General features: G+C 36.2%; 1 protein-coding gene across 12 annotated transcripts in view; it reads left to right on the plus strand.

Moving 5' to 3' along the window:
• The window catches only part of MYCBP2 (MYC binding protein 2), a 261,465-nt gene that overhangs the window by 63,071 nt on the left and 173,750 nt on the right, over positions 1-24,644 (plus strand). For all 12 annotated transcript variants that reach the window (XR_006271202.1, XM_043477949.1, XM_043477938.1 and 9 more), the window contains exons 6-15: positions 1,591-1,833; positions 2,074-2,145; positions 3,567-3,663; positions 7,390-7,463; positions 7,603-7,741; positions 9,452-9,528; positions 10,722-10,926; positions 12,369-12,533; positions 15,568-15,726; positions 23,624-23,828. Coding sequence is in view for 11 of the 12 variants with exons in the window: in XM_043477949.1 (XP_043333884.1) it covers positions 1,591-1,833; positions 2,074-2,145; positions 3,567-3,663; positions 7,390-7,463; positions 7,603-7,741; positions 9,452-9,528; positions 10,722-10,926; positions 12,369-12,533; positions 15,568-15,726; positions 23,624-23,828 (1,436 nt within the window). In the remaining variant the exon portion in view is untranslated. The remainder of the gene's footprint in view (positions 1-1,590; positions 1,834-2,073; positions 2,146-3,566; positions 3,664-7,389; positions 7,464-7,602; positions 7,742-9,451; positions 9,529-10,721; positions 10,927-12,368; positions 12,534-15,567; positions 15,727-23,623; positions 23,829-24,644) is intronic.

A 24,644-nucleotide genomic window follows, 5' to 3' on the forward strand; every position in this document is an offset into this window, starting at 1 on the left:
CTTTCATAGTAGACTCACTAGAAAGCATCTGAAACAACAACAAAAATTGAAAATGAAGCTGTGGCATATTATATAAGAATGTGGGTATCAATTCTAGATAAAACAGTTTTAAGTTTAATCTGGTTACTTCTAGGGGGAGAATTTGTAGTATTCAACCATATACATAAATAAATATTTCGTGAAAGTTCTGTATTTTGATTGAGTCAGAGGCCTCAGGTCTCGAAGGGGAAGAGGAAATATCAGTGAACAGTGGGTTAGTTATCCCTCTGAATCTCTGCCCTCTAGAACAGTGCTGTCCAATAGAAGTATATTGTAATCCACCTCGGAGAAGGCAATGGCACCCCACTCCAGTACTCTTGCCTGGAAAATCCCGTGGACGGAGGAGCCTGGTAGGCTGCAGTCCATGGGGTCTCGAAGAGTCGGACATGACTGAGCGACTTCACTTTCACTTTTCACTTTTATGCATTGGAGAAGGAAATGGCAACCCACTCCAGTGTTCTTGCCTGGAGAATCCCAGGGATGGGGTCTCACAGAGTCAGACATGACTGAAGTGACTTAGCAGCAGCAGCAGTAATCCACCTATGTCATTTAAATGTTTCTATTAGCTGCATTAAGAACATAGAAACAGATGAAATTAATTTTAATAATGGATTTTCTCAATATATCCAAAAATAATTTCAACATGTAATCAATATGAAATTATTAATAAAATCTATACTTTTTTTTTTAATTTTACTAAGCCTTCAAAAGCCAGTGTGTATTTTATGTTTAAATCACATCTCAAGTCACACTAACCCTATTTCAGTACTCACCTGTGGCTGGTGGCTGCCATATTTACAGTGGAGCTGGAGAACTGGGGCTGACACAGTGCCTTGGGTCTGGCCCTGCAGGCAGATATGTGACAGCCATCTTTGAGTAGTGAAAGAGAGGCAAAAAGTGAGGAGCAGGGGGATTTCTCTGGGGTCCGACTATTGGTCCCATGCTGGTGACTTTTGAGGACTCATTTACAACAAATACCAGATATTTGATAAATATCGGTTAAATGAGTGCTGGATAAATACATAGTTCATAAAATTAAGTTTTCGTGTCACGGAAAAATGTTGATGTTAATGGGTACAAGGCATAATAAAGAACGTAGAAGAGAAATACTGGAAATTTTGTTTCATCTGTAGAAGAGCAGTATTTCTCTTACGCTTAATTTTGCACTTCAATGTCATGCAGTATATTAATGGATATATATATCATACAAAGATAGCATTTTAGTTTGTGTGCACTCTAATACAAAAAATATGTTTCAGTATTCATACTTTTTACTAATCTAGTATGTTAACCTGTGTTTTGGAGAAAAATGCATATTTCAGTGTTTTTGTTCACAAAAGCAAATTAATGTTCTTTGTATTTGCATTTTTGTTTTGTCCTGCTTGAGATTTGTTTCTTATAGATTTTCAGTTGCTACTTTTTGCTGACATGCCAAATATGATCATTCTGAATAATGTTTTTTCTTATAAATGATATATTAATAAAGTATCTTTATTTTGTCTGCTTTGTGTTTGAGATGCTTGAAAATGACTGTGTTTTTCTTCTGACTAGGTGCCAATGATACTAAATTCACTACAGAGAAGTGTACAGGCAGTGTTGGTGGGAAAAATTCAAATTCAGGACTGGTTTAGCAATGGCATTAAGAAAGCAGCTTTAATGCACAAGTGGCCATTAAAAGAAATATCTGTTGATGAAGATGATCAATGTCTACTTCAGAATGATGGATTTTTTCTTTATCTGTTATGCAAAGATGGATTGTACAAAATCGGCTCTGGATACAGTGGAACGGTTAGGGTAAGTGATTTTTTTTTTTCTTTTTTGGGTAAGTGATTCTTAATCAGAGTGGAAGTTCTATCTTATACTGAACTATTTTCTGTTTGTTTCTTGCTTTTAGCGTGCCATCTAAGTTTGATGTTATTTCTTTGAAAATCAAAATGGAACATACGTGTTAAATGTCATTCATCCATGTATGTTAGTTTCCACAGATTATTAATTATGAAACTGTTGCTAGAACTAACTTTTGTTGTTTTGCAGGGCCATATATATAATTCTACATCTCGCATCAGAAACAGAAAAGAAAAAAAGTCTTGGTTAGGGTATGCTCAGGTAGGAGAATATCTCACAGTAAACCAAACTTTTCTTCCTATCTTTTAAAATATGTGGTTCATACTTGTGTCATCAGTAAATAATACCACTTCTGTTTAAACAGATATTGCATGTTTTTAATAATATGACTATACCGATGATATGGTGTAGTAGAAAGAACATTGACTTAGAACATTGACATTTTCATAAGAGGTTTACTTTTGGGTCTGGCCTTGCTTCTTACCAGCTATGAGACTGTGGACAACTCAGCTAGTTTATTTGATCCTGTGTGATTTAGCTTAAAATGGGAATAAATATGTCTCCTGTTGGAGTTCTTGTTTAAGTGAGCCTCTAGTTAAGCATCAAAGACCACCTTTATTATTTGCAAATCTGAATTGGGAATGTAACTGTGACCCAAAGCCAAATTAAAGCTTTTTACCATGAACTCTTCCATTCTAAGTCTAGATCAGTGCCTTCCAGGGAGTGGTGTGCGGCCTGCCCAGGAGGCAGCTGCCTGCATGGAGGTGCACACAGAGAATAACCAGTGAGAGGAAAGATCTGGGCCTGTGTTGCTCTATTAATGCTGTGTTCTCATTACCGACTGACATGACCAACTGGGTGTCAACAATTGGATGCATGAAGGAAACGAACAATGAAGCAAATGAACGAAGGTCAAAGGGCCAGAAATACTTATTTTATACTATCCTTTCCTGAGAAGTGAAGCCCAATTTTCCTTGTGGAAGAATATAGAATAAAGATGTCCCTGCATTCCTATCTTGCCTAGCTCTCAGATTGTTGTTAGCACCAATTGAAAAAAGATATTTGAAAGCATTTTGAAAATTATAAAAATTATTGTTGTATGAAAAATAATCTTACTATATATCAACTTTTGGGGGCGATTTTGAAATTAAAATTTAAATATCAAATTAATTACTCAGTTATTGTCTCTGAAAACATAACCTTGTTTAAAATTTCAAATTTTTATTTGCCACTGCTGTATTTTATCTAACAAATAATGTCCCGGGAAATACACTTACTGAAGTATGTTCAATGATATATCACTCTATCTAAAACCACTACTTTATTGATTTTTAAATATTAACCTAGATACTTGTGAAAGTAAAAACAGTCATTTCTGTTATTTACTTGGCAAGTGATATAATTTTGACCAATTTTTACTGTCCTGTGTGGTGTATCTGATATTTATATTGTAGAATTAGTAGGTTAAATTGATATGTAGTGGTGTATAATACCTCCTCTTATTAAAATATATTCAGGTTCTTATATTTTAAATCTTTAATCTATTTTAGACATCAATATTGATGTATTATTGTACCTCAAAACACTGTAATACAGACCTGTATGATTACTTCTTCTAGTAAGTGGGTAATGAAAAAATATTTTAGTATGTAACAACACAAAATTTTTGTTGTTGTTGACAGGGTTATTTATTGTATAGAGATGTGAATAACCACAGCATGACAGCCATACGAATAAGCCCTGAAACACTGGAACAGGATGGCACTGTGCTGTTACCAGGTATGTTACTCAACTAGTCATCTGTTGTCTTCACAGGTTGATTTTAAGAGATGGGCATGTTAGGCTGCTGAGACATATAAAGAATGGTTAGCAAGGAGTAGTGCTTGCTTACAAACAGGTTGAAACAATCTTGACGTGCAGAACATTTTATAGTCTATAGAAAATTAATGCATGTGAGAAAAACAGATACTGTAAATACAGTCTGAAGTGTTTTAATACTTATTTTCAAATTCTTGCCCAAATTCTGTAGTTTGTTTCTCCCCACACCCCACCCTCACCCCACCATGCCTTTTCAGCTCCTGAATCAGTGGGGGGATGCTAACTTTGTTGTTAATAAACCCATGGCCCTGGCTCTCAGAGAACCTTGGTGTAAAGAACCTTCTCTTTATTTCCACTTTAACAACAGCGTGCTTTGTGTTTTCTAATTTATTTTTAAAGGGTTTTCAGAGACAGAGGTTTTTAGGGTGGGTCAGAAATTTTAAAAATTCTTTCATTTATACTTTTTAACAATACTCTGGTAAGGCATTTTGAACACAATTCATTTTGCTTTAATTTTGAGGTTGTACATATGTATTTATCCTTCAGATCACTGTGCTATCTAAATTCTTGGGCAAATGCATAATATATTCTCCACTGTAAGGTATCTGAATTTGCTTATTCCTTAATACATTCTCTGTACTAAAATCTTCAGCATTTAATACATCCACCAACAATTTCATGGTAAGCAGCAAAACTACTTCAAGGCACTTGGCCATCTGAAAATGACTGAGAACTTCTGAAGAATACAGTGTGAAGGTTGATTGCTCCCTGGCTGCTTGTTAATTTTTAAGATTTTTTTTATAACTTCATGAAACATTTATTTGAATATAGCTATACATATATATATATATATATATATATATATCCAAATTAGCGTACCTGATGCCATGGTAAGCTAAATGTCACATTTCATGTGTGTTTCACAAATAAAGCTACTTTGGAAAACAGATGACTTATTAAAGCCATTTGGTAAATAACTCTGTTTTCAGATGTGTCTACAGGAGGTTTGTTTGTTTTGTGTTTGTTTGTTTTTTAATCATCACAAGTCCAAGGCCATGTCTCTGATCTCTCTGATCCTGATGATGATGATGGTGATGATAACAACAATAATAGCAAAAATGTTCAGAAATAGCATGTGCCCCATATCTATATACATATGTTAAAAGTAATCATATTTATTGTATAAATATCATGTAAGCAAAACAAAATAATTGTAACCCCACTTCCCATCTGTAACCACTACTGACGTATTAGTGAATATCCTTCCTTTTTTCTATGCATATGGTGTACATACATGTACAAAAGTGATTGTATGCTATTTATTGCTTTTTTTAACCTGTCCCTTCCACTCAGTATTCTGATTATATTGCCAGGTCATTAAATAGTCTTCTATGACATCATTTTAGTGTCACAAAATACATTGCATTGGTTAGTGTATAGAAATGGGGATGCCTTCTGATTTCGTGCAGAGTGAATCTCACTCCAGTGAGCACCTCTGTCACTTTGTGTAAGTCATTTTAGGATGTCTTAATGGAAGAAAAAGTTCTCAATCCCACGCCCCGCCCCCAAGACAGATGGGTACTAATAGAAAGGATTTGCTTTGAAAAACCGTGATCATTTAACAGAGACTGTAACTGAGAAAGATCATTTGAAAATGGTCTACATGCAGTAGTTTTATTTATTCCATAATGGTAAAAAAAAAATGACTTGTTAATGTTCTTATTCAGTTGAAATCCTCTACTTCGTTTAGCATATGAAATGCGACTTTTAACAATACAAATGAGGCTTTCTGTGTTTCACAAATAAGCACCATATTCATGGTGAGGGAAGAACCAAACTGCATCAGAATGGCCCCATGTTGTGTGTCTTGATGTTTTCTCGAAGATGCTGTCTTAGGACATCACATGACGAAGACAGAAAGCATGAAGAACGCTATCTTTTTGAAATCGTGCGGCAGGAAGACTTGCCTTCAAGCCTGAAGAAGCCTGTGGTCATTTTCCCCTTTCTTTGACCTGGACGGCAGTTTTCTTTAAGAGTCCCTTTTTTCTGCCTAGCTAGGGGTTTATAGATGGTAATGAATACCATGTTTAAAATTGACAGAAATCTAGTAATTCTTTGAGCTTCATGTTCCAACTTGTCTTATAGTCTGCTTTATAAATAAGTTATTTTCAACCCAGCACTGATGAGCTGAAAGCATACATTTTCCCCTGTTAGTTGTAACTTTAGCCTTGTGTGTTGGCGTACCTTTTATATTGTACCCCGTGTCATTATTCTGTGTCTGGTGACATGCCGCCTCTGATCACGAGGGCTTTTGCTACTCTTCTTGCGCCGTTTCACTCCTCACCCCTGCATTTATCTGAAATTATAATGAGTTTTTCTTCTTTGCTTTTTAGTTTAAAATCTTACTGCTTAGAGCTTGAGAAGCATCTTTCTTGCGCCTCTTTGTATTCTGTACAGTGGACTAGGAACTCTTTCTTTCGATTTCTCCTCTCTTTGATTACCAAGTCTCTTGGGCTACCAGTGGGCCTTGTCTCCCAGTTTCTATTTCCAGTTTGTGATCACTGAATTCTCTATTTGGTAAGGGTCTGCCTGTGTTTTGCATATTTATAATAAGGAAGTATGCTAGTATGAAGCTCCTGGGCAAAGATATAGAGTAATCCAGCTTACTTGGGTGGGCTCCATTACTGCATTCCAAAACCAGACTTTTATGTTCTGCTGATTCAGGTGCAAATAGAAATGAAATATTATTTCTTTGGCATTGTAATTAATGGAGAGATTCATCCTAGTTCTCTGCAGTTATTTTGGGAAGTGTGTGTGTGCTTTTAGACTTGCTTGCTGAACATTTGTTTTTTCAAAAGGATACAGTTTATACTTAGATACTGAGCTGCTTGTAGTTTCATGTTATTTTAGTAGCAGTCACTAACACATGTCCCAGTGGTCCTTCTGTAATACGGCTATCCCTTGTTACAGTTGTGCTTGTCTGCATATTTTGATCAAAGTGCCCTGTTCTACAGAGACTGTATATTATTGATGAAATATGGCATTCCAGCCAAAATATTAGCACTTTCAGACCAAAAAAGAGACAAATCAGCTTAGATGTGACTGTTTTATGAAGGATGAACATTTTAAAAGTGTATATAGCATGCTACATGCTAAAAATACTGGGACTAGGCATTAAACCTTGAAAACTGTACAGCCAGTTCTACTTTATAAAGCAAGGGATATCTGTAGATGGACAGCATAGACCTCAAATGCAGAAGCTTTAAGTCTGTCTATATTTTTCTGTGACACTAATGACTGTGATGTATGTCTGAAGGTAGAGTGTTGCCTACCTCGCATGTGATTGTATTGATATGATGATAACCAACATTATAGTTTGTTCATTGTGGTGCATGTTTATTATCAGACTGTATCTAATACTAATTCATTTTGAAATTAGGTGGACTCAGGTCCATGATTTTGGAAGATTAATAAATGTAAGCACAAAATGTAATGCATATAATTAGTTGAATTGTTTAGTTTCTGCTAATCTGTAGCTCTTTATTAAAAAAGCACAGTCTCCCATTGAGTTTAAATTATCTTTATTGTGTGGAGAACTCTCATTCTGACTTCAGCAGAGGAGTTAAGTCATTTTGTGAGGTGTTTGTTTATACTGTAATGTAATTGCTGTTTCTTCCTTTTGCACAGATTGTCACACTGAAGGTCAAAATATTTTATTCACTGATGGAGAATATATTAATCAGATAGCTGCTTCCAGAGATGTAAGTATTCTGAGTCATGAGAAGCTGGTATAAATGGAATCCTTTTTTCGGAAATTATTTGATATTTATTAGGTGGAAAGTAGAGCCTTAAAAGATCCATTCATGTAACAGAACACTCTGGTGGTTTTCTCTCTTTTAGGATGGGTTTGTTGTCAGAATATTTGCTACGAGCACAGAACCTGTGCTACAGCAAGAATTACAGCTTAAACTGGCCAGAAAATGCTTGCATGCCTGTGGTATCTCGCTATTTGATCTGGAAAAGGACTTGCATATTATAAGTAAGATGGTCAAAAAAAACCTTTCTTCCATATTTTATTTTCAGATTTTTTTTTTTCTTTTGAAAACTAACATTGTGTTTTCAGCATTGTATTGCAGCTTGTATAGGTCGCTATTTTGCTGTCTGTTACTATGAAGCACACTTATGAGTAAACATGTACAAGTAACTAGGAGTGACTTGAAGCCTTTGATTTTTATTTGAACAAGTTTATCAGGATAGCTATGGAATGATTCCATAGATTGTCAAAATGGTAATTGGCCTAGCATTTGATTTAATAATTTTCATTTGGATATAGAAATACAGACATTCGCAGAGTATTTCTGGGATTTAGTATACCTGCTCTTGCCATGTCATAGTAGTAAGTAGGATTAGTTTCCATGAAGGTCTCAGTTTTGGTTTGCCATACTGCTCCCGATTTAGTTGTTCCATGTCTTAACTTTTGGGATTCTTTGCAAGACCCAGCTGTTTTGACTATTATCTTATTAAATTTATTAAATTTCATTAGTGATTTACCTTGCATATTTGTATAGTATTTTGTTTTTCCATAGACAAATACTGTAATGAACTCATCTTTTCCAAATTTCAAAATCCTGTAAACTTATTAATAATTTATATAATTGGACAAACTCATAAAATGTGCTATAAGTATTTACTCACAGTTTCACAGTTTGAAAGTATGCATAAGGATCTGTGTATGTATATGCACACATATGTATTCAAATTCATGGAGTATCTACATGAAACCTTCTGTAGGAAAAAACTTGGAACAGGGAATCTAAAATACCTTAATTCAAATATCTGCATATAGTGTTCAAACCCAAACACTCCCGTGTCTAGACCTACCTTACCACACTTTATATATTTGCTCATTTGTAGGCCAAACAAAAAATTATGAGGTATGTGTGTATTAGTCACTGAGTCATATCCAACTCTTTGTGACCCCATGGACTGTAGCCCACCAGGCTCCTCTCTCCATGGAATTCTCCAGGCAAGAATACTGGAGTGAGTTGCCATTTCCTTCTCCAGGGGTCTTCCTGTCCTAGGAATTGAACCCAGGTCTCCTGATTGCAGGCAGATTCTTTACCATCTGAGCCACCAGGGAAGCCCTAATTATGAGGACCAGATAGGAAAGTCTCATGCATTCTGTACATGCCTGATAGCTAGTAGATGCCCCGTAAAAATTAGTTCACTCAATAATTGAAGGAATTCAGCTAACATTGATTTAAACAATTTTTTTTAACACTAAGAAAATAATTTGGCACTAATCTGAAACACCTGGGCTTCCCTGGTGGCTCAGTTGGTAAAGAATCTGCCTGCAGTGCAGGAGACCCAGGTTTGATCCCTGGGTATGGAAGATCCTCTGGAGAAGGAAATGGCAACCCACTCCAGTAGGCTTGCCTGGAGAATTCCATGGACAGAGGAGCCTGATGGGCTACAGTCCATGGGGTCACAAATTGTCGGACATGACTTAGCGGCTAAACCAAAATCTGAAACAAATGAAGAAGCTTATGGTAACTTTATTCTTGCTTGGAGTAGTGTAGCTACTGTTAATGTTTTTTCAAATTGAGCCATATGACATGCTGTGTCATCGTTATTTTTGAGTGACATTAATTGGATTAATTTTTTTGTCACTCGAAGTCATATAAGTTGTGCTTGAAGTTATTCATATTAAAACTATCATAGTATTTATGAAGTCTTACTGTATTATCAGGCACCGGATTTGATGAGGAGTCAGCAGTTCTTGGTGCAGGACGAGAGTTTGCACTAATGAAAACAGCAAATGGAAAGGTAAATTACTCTTAGGATTAAAAATGAACATTATTTGCTTTAAGAGATAGTTGGTATAGTCAGTTGATTAGTTTACATAGTTTGCATGTGTAAACAGTCATGTTTTAAAGTTTGATTAAACATTTTATATATGGTAAAATTTCACGTTGAAATAGTATTTAAAAATTGTGACATTTGAGTGTAAAGCTTTCTAAACTTTATAAAATATTTCCTTTTTACAAATACTTTAATTATGGAGCTCTTTGTCTAATTTTTTGAGTTGGGATGAATTCACATTTGTGTTTATTTTGAATAGGATGTCTCTTGGAAATTTTTGTAGATGTGTAGACATTTAGACTACAAGTTGGGGAAGTAGAAGGATGTACAATTAAGTTGCAGATTGTAGAGGTCTATTTATAGAGATGGAAGCTTTTTTTGTATCTGGTAATGTGAGAATAAAGTAAGGTAGTTAAAAGAGTGTGAAAGTGAAAATTATGAGGCAAAGATGGTATATTTGTATGTGAGGCTTTTTTCATTGGGAAAAATGAATAGAGAATTTTATGAATTTCCTTCTATGTTTGGAGTATATTTATGGCATATATTTATTCATATTTATTCAGAATACTTACAAAAGATGATAAGTATCCTGAGTAGATATGAAAAAACTACTGTGAACTGTGTATTTTTGTAGACACATGCCTATTTCTCTGCTGCTCACTTCTCACAAGTTGAATAGTATTAAAGAAAGAGTTTGAGTTCTTGTTGTTTCTATTTTTAATAAAGTATGGAAATTTTTTTCTGTCATGTGAAACCTGGTGCACTACTCCAAGAGGCACTGTAATTCATGTTTTGTATTTTTATTTATACCCATTAAGATATATTATACTTTTGCGACCCCTAGGACTATAGCCCACCAGGCTCCTCTGTCCATGGTATTCTCTAGGCAAGAATACTGGAGTGGGTTGCCATTCCCTTCTCCAAGGCATCTTCCTGACCCAGGGATAGAACGCGGATCTCCTGTGTCTTCTGCGTTGCAAGTGGATTATTTACCACTGAGCTACCAAAAGCCCTAAAAAAATAAAGAGTTTTTTGAGTTCTTGTTGTTTTTATTCTCAGTAAAGTAGGGAAGTTTTTTTCTGTTATGTAAAACCTGGTGTACTACTCCAAGAGGCACTGTAATTCCTGTTTTGTATTTTTTTTCTGCACATGTTAAGATATATTACACTGGCAAATACCAGAGTCTCGGAATCAAACAAGGTGGTCCTTCAGCAGGAAAATGGGTTGAGCTACCAATTACGAAATCCCCAAAGATCGTGCACTTTTCCGTTGGACATGATGGCTCTCACGCCCTTTTAGTTGCAGAAGATGGAAGCATATTCTTCACAGGATCTGCCAGTAAAGGAGAGGATGGAGAATCGAGTGAGTGGACTGTTCAGTAGAAATGCTGGGGAATTTATTAACAAAGGGTATATCAATTTTAACAGCACTGGCCTTCTCAAGTTAAAAGATTTTATACTGAGAAATATTCAGTCAATGGTGGTGGTGTACTGTTCATTAAAGAACTGTGATTGCTGATTTCATACTAGAGTTCATATTCATGAATTTTTGTAGGCCTTATACATTGCATACTTGGCTGTTTATCTGTTTTGTCCATTGGTGTTGTTTTTAAAAACTTACTTATTCCAGTATATTCTTTTAGGTAACCCCAAGTTTTGTAAAGAGTATGTATTTCACAATGAAGTAAACCTTAACGTGAATTGTGTGATAGTATCAGTTACGAAACACTGTTCTTGGCGTTATTTCATTATGATGAAATTCCTGAGCAATGAAAAATTAAACAGTTTTTACTTATCTTTCCTATGCTTCTGTTCAGTCTTCCTCAAAGTGTCCTTTGTCTCTTTTTGTAACTTGTACATAGTACATTGTTGCAGTTGGGGTAGCATCTTATGAGGATTAGGTTTGAAGTCAACATCTAATGTAGATATCATGTGTAAATAAAAGTTATCCTGAAAAAATCTTTTAAAATAGCCATGAAGTATATTGCCATATCTCAGAAACTCAGCCCAGCCAGTTTTTCCTTCTAGGATGTGGAGGACATGATTCTTCTTTGCTTGACCACCAGATGACTTAGTCGCTGTATATATGTATATAGTTCATGGTCCAAGAAAAAATACAGTGGTATTTTAATCCTAGAATTGTACCAAGCATAGCAATATGTTTTTATTCAGAAAAGCATGCAAGAACTGGAATTGACTGAGGGAACAGAAGATTAGTATTTCCCATCGTTTGCTCATTTCAGGGATTTAGTTTTTGAGAGCAGAGGCTGCTTAAATCATCTACATTTAAATCTATTTGCCCTCCCTCCATATGCACATTTCCCTTCCTTTAAGTCTCTGACTAGGAGTAAATACTTAATATGTGTTGAATGAATGAGAAGCTGGTTTTAAATACTTTCCAGGATCTCACAGAGGAATACATGTGAGATAGAGTTTGATAAAAAGGGATTTAAAATAGATACAGATGACAGTGGAATGGTATTGATAATGTAAGTAGTTTAATCTAGAGACTGGGCTCCCTAGAAGTTTGGTAGAAAATTGCTGTTTCTCTTTTGAAATTTCAGTGTTCTACAAAGAAGAGGATCTGATAGCAGTAGCCTGATAAATATTTAACAAGATGAGGCTTTCAGATTGACTCATTTAATTGACATGTTGGGAAGCTCAGGGCTTTGTGAAAATAAATAAATCAAGTGTATGATAAATGCAAATGATAGGTTTTTTCCCTTGGGCTTTATATACAAATCATTATTTTTATTTGTAAATAGATGCCTTAAATTAAATATCTTTTTTTTTTTTTTTTTTAAGCTAAGAGCAGGCGGCAATCAAAACCTTACAAGCCTAAGAAGATAATTAAGATGGAAGGAAAGATTGTGGTGTATACAGCCTGCAATAATGGAAGTAGTTCTGTTATTTCTAAAGATGGAGAGCTGTACATGTTTGGAAAAGATGCCATTTACTCTGATAGTTCAAGTAAGTTAAACACTGTTTCATTTTTATGCACAGAAAGTCCTATACTACACATTATATATTGGAAAGATGTATCTCGAAAAGTAATATTTGTAACATGTTTTCTCTACATTTTTCACATTTCTTTCCAAATACAATGTTTTGTTCTTCCTTCCTGGCTTATTACTGGGAACACTGTCAATAGTTCCCTGCAGAGCTAATCATGGGGATTGCCTCCTGCAGCTGTACCTTACCTGTTACTTTCTCTGAAAAGGTTTTCCTAGACTCTGTGAGATGTCCATGTGACATGTTCCTGGTGGTACTCTGGGGACATGATTTTCATGTCTTAGCAGATTTATAATTGATGGATTATTTATCTCCCCCTGTTGTTAGGTAGTTAGAGAAAGCCTGAAAGTGAACATGTTAGTCACTCAGTTGTGTCCGACTCTTTTGTGATCCCATGGACTGTGGCCCGCCAGGCTCCTCTGTCCATGGGATTCTCCAGGCACAAATACTGGAGTGGTTTGCCATGCCCTCCTCCAGGGAATCTTCCTGACCCAGGGATCAAACCCATGTCTCCAGCATTGCAGGTGGATTCTTCATCACTGAACCACCAGGGAAGCCCTTAGAAAAGGGCTGTCTCTCTCTTAATTGCTGTTTATCCCCAGTGCAGTGTCTGGCACATTGTAGTCTCAAGAATTACTTTAAGTGGCTGACTGATAACTTCAGGTAATGAATATGAGGGACAAAACTAGCCAAAGAATTTTACATTTATAAACTGTTGTCTCAAAAACTTGTCATACTTGGCTGCTAGATTTTCTTTCTGGCATTTAGAAATGAGTGTAATGATTATAGCAATCCACCTGGAAAGGTTTTATATGAATTGAATATGTAAAGCCTATATTTTTTTTATAATAAGGAAATCAGGATTAATGAAATTTCTGATTATCTCATGCTGAGGAAATGACATGTATTGAACATTTAAAACAGCCCATTATCAAGCTGAAAACTGTGCTCAGGTGATTTATGTGAGTTTAATGTGGGAATATTTAGTCTCAATTGGCCTCAGCTGTCAGAGTGAGTCAAAATATGGGGGTGGGCTCGTGTACATTTTAAAAATAATATTCAGTAAAATTCAGTTCAGTTCAGTCACTCAGTTGTGTCCGACTCTTTGTGACCCCATGGACTGCAGCACACCAGGCCTCCCTGTCCATCACCAACTCCCGGAACCTACTTGAACTCACATCTGTTGAGTCGGTGATGCCATCCAACCATCTCATCCTCTATTGTCCCCTTCTTCTCCCACCTTCAATCTTTCCCAGCATCAGGGTCTTTTCAAATGAGTCAGTTCTTCACATTAGGTAGCCAAAGTATTGGAGTTTCAGCTTCAGCATCAGTCCTTCCAATGGATATTCAGTACTGATATCCTTCAGGATGGACTGGTTGAATCTCCTTGCAGTCCAAGGGACTCTCAAGAGTCTTCTCCAACACCACAGTTCAAAAGCATCAATTCTTCGGCGCTCAGCTTTCTTTATAGTCCCAACTCTCACATCCATACATGATTACTGGAAAAACCATAGCTTTGATTAGAAAGACCTTTGTTGGCAAAGTAATGTCTCTGCTTTTTAATATGCTGTCTAGGTTGGTCATAACTTTTCTTCGAAGGAGCAAGCGTCTTTTAATTTCATGGCTGCTTGCTAAAATCCTCTTGGCTAAGGCTGATGGAAACTTCTGCATTTATTCAGCAAATATTTATTGAGAACTAACAATACATCAAGCATTAGTGGACCAGACAGACATGTCCCTTTCTTTTTGAGGCTCGGAGAGACAGATGGATGTGGTAAAGAACTTAAATAGTAGAGATCTAATGGTTATGTATACAGACTCAGATCCTGGCATGACCACTTTTTATTTGGCTAACTAGCATAAATTATGTAACTTTTCAGAGCTTTCCTTTTCATTTTTCTTCTACCTGTTAAAGGCAGCCAATGATAATACCTGCATCATATGGTTCTTACAAAGTAATAGGAGGTAATTCTTATGAAATGCCTGCAGCAGAGCCTGGCACATGTAAGGGCTCAAGACATGCCAGCTAGTACTATGAATAATAGTAATAAATACTATTTCTATTTATACACATGTCTTTTTCAAGTATGCTAAAAACTAAAAATGGGAGTTTTTGCAGTATGCTTCATTAAAAGACCTAAGTTAGTGAAAGGGAAGGTCACCCGTAGGAAGTGGTATCCGAGCTTCATAGTATAGAGTAGCTTTTCCAAATGTGATATGAGAATTGCTTTATTTGTAATTTAAGTAAAACAAATATTTCAGCTTTACAATGTTTTTATTTTAGTATATATTAGAAATACTCCACAATCTTTGAATTTTTACTGTTAATGCTACTGGATAAGGTTAAAATGCTTTAGTCAAATTTAAAATGATGTGAAAATATTAAGATAATATGGGTGGCACTTGGATATGGCAAGTAGAATGATTGTAATATGTGAATAAGTGAAACTTAGGAGCTAGCTGTCTGTTGGGTTGTGGAAGAATGCATTGTAGATTATAAAGGATTGAAAAAATAAGTGCTTTGGAAAATCTCACAGGTTTCTGTAGAAACAATGTTATTTCAGAATACTCTGGTGCGTGTTTTACTCTGTTTTGCTGAGAAGGGTCAAAGCAAGTAAAGTATGTGGTTCAAAAACTCCTTTGTGCTCGGGTCAGGAAGGTTTGAAATCTAGTAACCCTCCTAAGCATTGTTGGAGGTGCTGCCACTGAGAGCAGGCATTCAGGAGAAGCAGGCCAGAGCTAATGCCAGAGTGAAGGTTTGTCCCAAGTCTGGATGAGAACATTTTAAGATTTTGAAACTTCATTACAGAACTATAAAAATTAACTTACAGATACCCTGCTCATCTTTTGGACACTATTTCCCATTTTGGGGTCATTTTATCCCAGAAATGAAAAGTTTGGCGTTGCAGTGGTCATTTTATATTACTGATGATCTACTAGGCTCAGAAAGGCTTTTTAGTTGGTTCTTACCAAGTTTGTTTCTTTCCTCTAGGTTTGGTAACAGATTTGAAGGGCCATTTTGTAACTCAGGTAGCTATGGGCAAAGCTCATACGTGTGTCTTAATGAAGAATGGAGAAGTTTGGACATTCGGTGTGAATAATAAAGGACAGTGTGGACGAGACACTGGTGCCATGAGCCAAGGTGGGAAAGGTAGGTGTTTAGTGTGTGGGTATAAAATTTTGTGTTGTCTTTTCAGCAGTTTTCCAGAACACTATGGTAAAGAATCTTACTCTTTGCAACTAAAGTGGCTTTTGATTTTATACTTATAAATTATGAAAGCTACTAAATTTCTTTCTTTATTTGACAGTCTGTCACTCACTGGAATAATCAGTATACTTTAGACTTATGGTTTCTGAGCAAATGAGCTTATTTTACTTGTATGGTTTCCTTATTAATACTTCTTTGATTTAGCATTTTTAGTAACTGAATTATCCCAGAAAAGTGCATTTTTGAAACTCTTTGTTATTAAGTCCTTTTATACCCCATGTTTCAATTATAACAATTTTTGGCAGCAGTCTATCTGCAAATATTATCTTCCTGTTTAACAGCAGGTACTGCCTGTGATGTAATCAGTTCTTGACAACTAAGAATTCTTCACAACTAAGAATATCTGTAGGAATACTTGACCCTTTACCAAGAGTGAAATTGTAGGTGCTCCTTATATAGTGTATGCTTTGCCCCAAGACTCAGGCTGTTGAAGGGGAATGAGAGGAGTTAGTCCTTTGCTGTGCTTCTTGTGAATTTCTTGTTTGATTTTTATCTGTTGGTTATCATTGTGTCTACCTCATTCTTACTCTCAGTTTTCACTTCTGGCTACTATCAGTGTTGCCCTATAGTCTTCACTACAGTTTCTGGTTTTCTCTTCATAATTTTGTGTGGATGGAAAGTAGGGAATAGAGACATATTATTAGAATTAAGCACTGAGCTGTGTTTAAAGCATGAATGGGTTTGAGGGTTAATATTTGTATAAATTAACAAAAACAAGTTTAATTCACTTGGGACCTTCTTGATGTCAGGCTCATCTGGATTTCAGGAGCCCTCTTAATTTTTTTCCTACCTTGTTTATGGGCTTCCCTGGTGACTCAGATGGTAAAGAATCTGCCTGCAATGCAGGAGACCCATGTTCAGTCCCTGAGTCGGAAGACCTTAAATATGTATTTAAAATACTTTAATTTTTAAAATAGCAAGTCTGCTAGAGCATATTGATATTAAAGAAGAGGGAAGAACAAAAACAGAAATTAGTTATTCCTAAATGGATTTTCCCCCCTTCTTTCTGAACTAGTGAACCCTAAATCTAGATGACACCGATTAGGCGTAAAGGAGAGAAGCAGCTTAGTTTTCTATATGTTGTATAAATGTCAATTCAAGTTTTATTTTATAAAGAGTTCTGAGCTAAACAAAGCTGTTTCTTGATTTTTCTGAAACTCTTTCATGAAATTTTGGAATATGTTTATACCTATGTTCTGAATTTAAATTTTGTAATAACCAAAATGAAATTGTTATGTTGTTCTTGTTTTTTACTTAATATAAATTAAATCCACTCTGTTAGTAAGTAATACATAAGAAAGCAAACTGGTAGGGTAAGATCAATAATGAATACAGGTTGCAAAGAAATAAAGGATTAAAAAAAAAAGACAGGAAAAGTATAGAAAATAATATTGCAGTATAAAAATTGTATATCTACTGCATTTTATCATTTTTCAGTAAAAAATATATTTATAGATGAGATTATAGTTCAGACTCAGGTGTCCCACATTCCCCTTCTAAGACTTTATACTCCATCTCTGCCTAGTATTAATCATGATCATAACCTTGATTAATATCCTTTCAGTCATGTTCCTTTATTTTTACTTGTTTTTATATATTTTATATATTACATGCTCATATTTTATGCATAGAAAGATACCTTATAATGTGAATCTATTTATTTTTTTTTTATCTCATGATTGTGTTCGAAATATAGCCATTCTGGTACATACAGATCTAGATGACTCATGTTAATGGCTGTGTAATAAACCATACCACTAACATATCACACTTAATCCATTCTCCTGCTGATAGATAGTTTATTTCTAATTTTTCACTATTGTAAATAATTTTAAAGCCTCCTTTTATTCATGTTTCATGGCAAAAATGTGGAAGACTCTTCTCTGTGTAACTTCTGTGTTGTACATTTCAGCTTCAGTGCTAGATTTTTCTTGAGAGAGGTTGTACCACTGTATATTCTTACAAGTAAAGTCTCATTTCCATATCACTCTAATAGTATCAACAGGGTGCTTTTGTTCTTTTGATGGCTATGACAAGGTTTTTCATTGTAATTTTTTTTATATTGAAGTATAACATACATGCAGAAAAATTTACGTAGAATAAGTACACATCTTGAATTGTCACAGAATGAACACATTCATGTAATCAGCACCAAGATTAGGAAATATTACCAGTACCCCAGGAAGCCTGCCTTCATGTGCCTCTCCAGTTACTGTCTACCTCTCTACCTAACAATGTCATTTACTTTTGTGTATATTTTGTATACACTATATAAGTGGAATCACGTAGTATGAGCTCATTTGTGTGTATTTCTTTTCATTCAACTTCATGAGATTCTTCCATGTTGTTACCAGCTAGTTACAGATTGTTCATGCTCACTGTTGTATAGTGTAACATTGTGTGACTATGCTACAGTTTTAAGATCTTTTCTAGTATTAGGGACATTGAGATAGTTTATAGTTTGAGTTATGTTAGTGTTGCTGTGAACATGCTAGTACATTTTGGTGAAAATATGAGTCCCCCCTTTTTTGATATTTAACTAGGATTATAATTGCTGACTTTCTCTTGTAATTTACATTCCCTTGATATTAATAACAAGTTAGATTCTCTTCAAGCTTTTCTTATTTGCCTGTCTTTTTCTTTATTGATTTGTAGGAATATTTTGTATATTTAGTGTATGCGTTGGAAATGTCTTTAACCAACCTGTGGCTTATCATCTACATTTTTTTATGGTTTCATTTGTTATATTTAATTTTTAAATATTGATGACAAGTTCTTCATTCTTTTTCTTTATACACTTTTGCTTTATATAGTCAGATCGGGATCTTTGTCTACCATAAGAATTAGAATCAATTTTTTTACTTGTCACTGTGATTGAGATTGCTTTGAATTTAAGAGATTGATTTGAGCATGATAGTTATAGTACTGCTGGGATGATTAAATAAGGAATATACATGTAGAGTCGGGTAAATGCTCAACGTATTTTAGTTATTGTTGTTAAAAGTATGGCACATGACTTCTTAAGGATTGCTTTATTCTAACTCTTGACATGGTTATTCAGTCTTGGTCATCTAATTTCTCAACCTGTCCATACCTTAGAAGTGGCAAAAATTAAAAATAAAGATTACATATCCTATGAGTTCATTTTTTGATTAGACAGACCTGTACCACGTCTTTTAAGTGTAAGTGATCAGAGAATAACGTGGACTGAGAATAAGAGATGAAGTAAATAAGATACAAACTTGTGTTTGAGAATCTAGGTCTGCTTGGAAGGACAAACATAAAAGATAATTATTTGATTCCCACAGATTTGCTCTTTCATTTTATGATCTTTTAGCACTTTATGTTCTTCACAATTCTGTCATAGTTGTATATTTATACTTTTCAATATGGTTATTTGATTAATGTCTATTTTTCTTACCAGCTTTCAAGCTTTATAATTGTCGCTTATTATCATAGTCCTCCATGTCTAGAGCGGAGATTTGAAAACCATAATCTGATGCCTTCTCAGTGGCTTGTTTCTGTATGGCCCTTCAAACTAAGGATGTATATTATATTTATAAAAGGTTATTTTTTAAAACTATGAGCCATGCCGTGTAGAGCCACCTCAGACAGACAGGTCATGGTGGAGAGTTCTGACAAAATGAACTCCACTGGAGAAGGCAGTGGCAAACCACTTCATTATTCTTGCCTTGAGAACCCCATGAACAGGATGAAAAGGCAAAAAAGATAAGACACTGAAATATGAACTCCCCAGGTCATAGGTGCCTAATATGCTACTGGAGAAGAGTGGAGACATAACTCCAGAAAGAATGACGAGATGGAACCAAAGCAAAAACAGTGCCGAGTTGTGGATATGATTGGTGATGGAAGTAAAGTCTGATGCTATAAAAAACAGTATTGCAGGGGATCCTGGAATGTTAGGTCCATGAATCAAGGTATAGTGGAAGTGGTCAGACAGGAGATGGTAAGAGTGAACGTTGACATTTTAGAAATCAGTGAACTAAAATGTACTAGAACAGGCGAATTTAATTAAGATGACTTTTGTATCTACTACTGTGGGCAAGAATCCCTTAGAAGAAATGCAGTAGCCCTCGTAGTCAACAGAAGAGTCCGAATGCAGTACTTGGATGCAATCTCAAAAACGACAGAATGATCTCTGTTCATTTCCAAGGCAAACCATTCAGTATCAGAGTAATTCAAGTCTGTGCCCTAAACAGTAATGCTGAAGAAGCTGAAGTTGAACAGTTCTATGAAGACCTATAAGACCTTCCAGAAATAGCAGCAAAAAAATATGTCCTTTTCATCATAGGGGACTGGAATGCAGAAGTAGGAAGTCAAGAGATAACTGTATTAACAGGCAAGTTTGACCTTGGAGTACAGAATGAAGCAGGGCAAAGGCTAACAGTTTTGCCAAGAGAAAGCACTGGTCATAGCAAATACCCTCTTCCAACAACACAAGAGAAGACTCTACACATTGACATCACCAGATGGTCAATACCAAAATCAGATTGATTATATTGTTTGCAGCCAAAGATGGAGAAGCTCTGTACAGTCAGCAAAAACAAAATCGGGAGCTGTCTGTGACTCAGATCATGAACTCCTTGCAAAATTCAAACTTAAACTGAAGAAAGTAGGGAAAACCATTGGACCATTCAGGTATGACCTAAATCAAACCCCTATGATTATACAGTAAAAGTGACAAATAGATTCAAGGGGTTAAATCTGACAGACAGAGTGCCTGATGAACTATGGACAGAAGTTCTTGACATTGTATAGGAGGTGGTAATCAAAACCATCCCCGAGAAAAAGAAATGCAAAAAGGCAAAATGGTTGTCTGAGGAGGCCTTACAAATAGCGGAGAAAAGAAGAGAAGGAAAAGGCAAAGGAGAAAAGGAAAGATATACCCATCTGAATGCAGAGTTCCAGAGAATAGCAAGGAGAGATGAGAAAGCCTTCCTCAGTGATCATTGCAAAGAAATAGAGGAAAACAATAGAATGGAAAGACTAGAGATCTCTTCAAGAACATTAGAGATACCAAGGGAACATTTCATGCAAAGGTGGGCTCAATAAAGGACAGAAATGGTGTGAACCTAACAGAAGCAGAAGATATTAAGAAGAGGTGGCAGGAATGCACAGAGGAAATATGCAAAAAAGATCATCATGACCTAGACAGCCACTATGATGTGATCACCTGTCTAAAGCCAGATATCCTGGAATGCGAAGTCAAGTGGGCCTTAGAAAACATCACTATGAACAAAGCTAGTGGAGGTGATGGAATTCCAGCTGAGCTACTTCAAATCCTAAAAGGTGATGCTGTGAAAGTGCTGCACTCAATATGCTAGTAAATTTGGAAAACTCAGCAGTGGCCACAGGACTAGAAAAGGTCAGTTTCATTCCAGTCCCAAAGAAAGGCAATGCCAAAGAATGCTCAAACTACCACACAATGGCACTCATCTCACACACTAGCAAAGTAATGCTCAAAAATTCTCCAAGCTAGGCTTCAACTGTACGTGAACCAAAAACTTCAGAGGTTCAAGCTGAATTTAGAAAAGGCAGAGGAACCAGAGGTCAAATTGCCAACTTCCATTGGATCATAGAAAAAGCAAGAATACATGTAACTCCATGGCTGATTCATGTCAATGTATGACAAGACCCACTGAAATGTTGTGAAGTAATTAGCCTCCAACTAAAAAAAAAAAAAGACCGTTAAAAAAAAAAAAAGAAAAAGCAAGGAATTCCCAGAAAAACATCTACTTCTGCTTTATTGACTATGCCAAAGCCTTTGACTTTATGGATCACAAGAAACTGTGGAAAATTCTGAAAGATGTGTGAATACGAGACCACCTGACCTGCCTCCTGAGAAATCTGTATACAGGTCAAGAAGCAACAGAACTGGACATGGAACAGCAGACTGTTTCCAAATTGGGAAAGGGGTACGTCACCCTGCTTATTTAACTTATATGCAGAGTGTGCTGGGAAGGATGACTCACAAGCTGGAATCAAGATTGCTGGGAGAAATATCAGTAACCTTAAATATGCAGATGACACCACCCTTATGGCAGAAAATGAAGAGGAATTAAAGAGCATCTTGATGAAGGTGAACGAGGAGAGTGAAAAAGTTGGCTTAAAGCTCAGTGTTCCAAAAACTAAGATCATGACATCTGGTGCCATCACTTCAGGGCAAATAGATGGGGGGAACAATGGAAACAGTGACAGGCTTTATTTTCTTGGGCTCCAAAATCACTGCAGATGATGACTGCATTCATGAAATGAAAAGATGCTCCTTGGAAGAAAATCTATGACGAACCTAGACAGCATACTAAAAAGCAGAGACATTACTTTGCTGACAAAGTCCATCTAGTCAAAGCTATGGTTTTTCCAGCAGTCATGTATGGATGTGAGAGTTGGACTATAAAGAAAGCTGAGTGCTGAAGAATTGATGCTTTTGAACTGTGGTGTTGGAGAAGACTCTTGAGTCCCTTGGACTGCAAGGAGATCAAACCAGTCAGTCCTATTGGAAATCAACCCTGAATACTCATTGGAAGGACTGATGCTGAAGCTCCAGTACGTAGGCCACCTGATGCAAAGAACTAACTCATTTGAAAAGACCCTGATACTTAGAAAGCCTGAAGGCAGGAAGAAAAGGGGACGACAGAGGATGAGATGGTTGGATGGCATCACCAACTTGATGGACATGAGTTTGAGTAAGCTCCAGAAGTTGGTTTTGGACATGGAAGACTGGTGTGCTATAGTCCATGGAGTCGCAAAGAGTTGGAAAAGACTGAGCGACTTTACTGAACTGATTTTTTTAGAAGCCTGACATAGACTTATGTAGCCCCCAAAGCCTAAATTATTTACAACCTAGCCCTTTACAGAAAGTTAGTTGATTCTGCCATAAAGGAATGTCTGCGGGCATAGTTGGTGTTTAATTAAAAAAATAGTTGAATGATTTCTAACACAAATAAGCTTTAAATGAGATATTTACAGGCTTTGAAGAGATAATGACTTACCGGAAAAAACTGTAAGTGTTTTCATAGGAAATGACCTTGGAGCTGAGTTGAAGGAGTTTCTCTCCAGATGAGATAGGAAGAGGCATCTGATAAATGAGATAAAGAGATACAGGTAGAGCAAAGAAGAGCAAAGGCCCTGAACCTGTGAAAGGGCACAGGATGTTCAGAAAGCAGAGGGAATTTGAATTCAGGTGGAATGTAATTTGCATAGAGGAAATGAACTTGGAGGAAGTTGGGAGCCGTTTTGTGACTGACTGTATCTTGCTAAGCAGTTTTGTTCCTTTGAAGACCTTGGAAAGGCATTAGAGGTTTGTAGTTTGTGAAGTCATAGGGTCAAATATATATTCTAAGAAGCTAATTTCTAGCAATGAGAGGATATTGATTGACTCTAGCAATGAGTGTAGGAGGTCTTGGCTTAGAATGTGGTTAGGACACTTTCTTTGGTCTGTTGAATGAAAGTATTGGTGGTGAGGATGGACAGGAGGGACTGAAACAAGAAAAAAATTAGAATTAATGAGTGACAGATAATTACAACTAAGAAATACTCCTGCCATCACTGCCTCTTTTTGCAGAAAGGAAACGAAGAGAGCATTTATTGGTGGTTCCTAAATTAAATGTTATTTTTGTTGCTCTTATATTTTATCATACCTGTGTATATTCACTTGGATTAGTTTGTGTTACATATTTTTTTTAATGGGGAAGTAAATTACCAGTTTTTTAGACATGGGAATAATTAGATGAAAATGATGAACTGATCTTTTGCATAGGGTTTGGAGTTGAAAATATGGCAACAGCAATGGATGAGGACCTGGAAGAGGAGCTGGACGAGAAGGACGAGAAGTCCGTGATGTGCCCCCCGGGCATGCACAAGTGGAAGTTGGAGCAGTGCATGGTGTGCACCGTGTGCGGAGACTGCACGGGCTACGGGGCCAGCTGCGTCAGCAGCGGGCGTCCGGACAGAGTCCCTGGCGGGTAAGCGGGCGCGTGAGGCTCGAGAGAGAACGTGCCAAAGCCTTTCCAAGGTTGTGCTAGAGTGTATTCTGTTCTGTTGTTTCTTACAAAGCGTCTTGGCATACACCTACAATTCTACTTATTTTCTATTATAATAATTTCTAAGTCATTCTTATTTTATTTAAGGTGCTTCTCTTTCATTTAATTTGTTTAAGCCTCTATTATTTTCCCCCCTCAAATCCTCAGTTCATTTTATTACTTAAATTTTTGTTTCACAAAAAAATTTACATAGGTTTTTATATATTGATGAATCTGTTTCTGTGGAGTGTATCCCCAGGACTATTATTGCTTGTTTAAAAAGTATTGGTTTTTGTTTTGTTTTTGATGGTCGTTTTTGTTTTGTTTTAATTAATTAATTCATTTTAATTGGAAGCTAATTACAATATGGTGATGGTTTTTGCCATACACTGACATGAATCAGCCATGGGTGTACGTGTGACCCACCATCCGGAAGCCCCCTCCCGCCTTCCTCCCCACCCCATCCCTCTGGGTTGTACCAGAGCATCAGCTTTGAGTGCCTGCTTCATTCATCGAACTTGCACTGGTTATCTGTTTTACATATGATAATATACACGTTTCAATGCTTTTCTCTTGTATGGTCCCGACCGTTGCCTTCTCCCACAGAGTCCAAAAGTCTGTTCTTTACATCTATGTCTCTTTTGCTGTCTTGCATACAGGGTTGTTGTTACCGTCTTTCTAAATTCCATATATATGCATTAATATACTGTATTGGTGTTTCTCTTTCTGACTTACTTCACTCTGTATAATAGGCTCCAG

The sequence above is a fragment of the Cervus canadensis genome, chromosome 9 (assembly GCF_019320065.1).
Source record: "Cervus canadensis isolate Bull #8, Minnesota chromosome 9, ASM1932006v1, whole genome shotgun sequence".
NCBI lineage: Eukaryota > Metazoa > Chordata > Mammalia > Artiodactyla > Cervidae > Cervus > Cervus canadensis.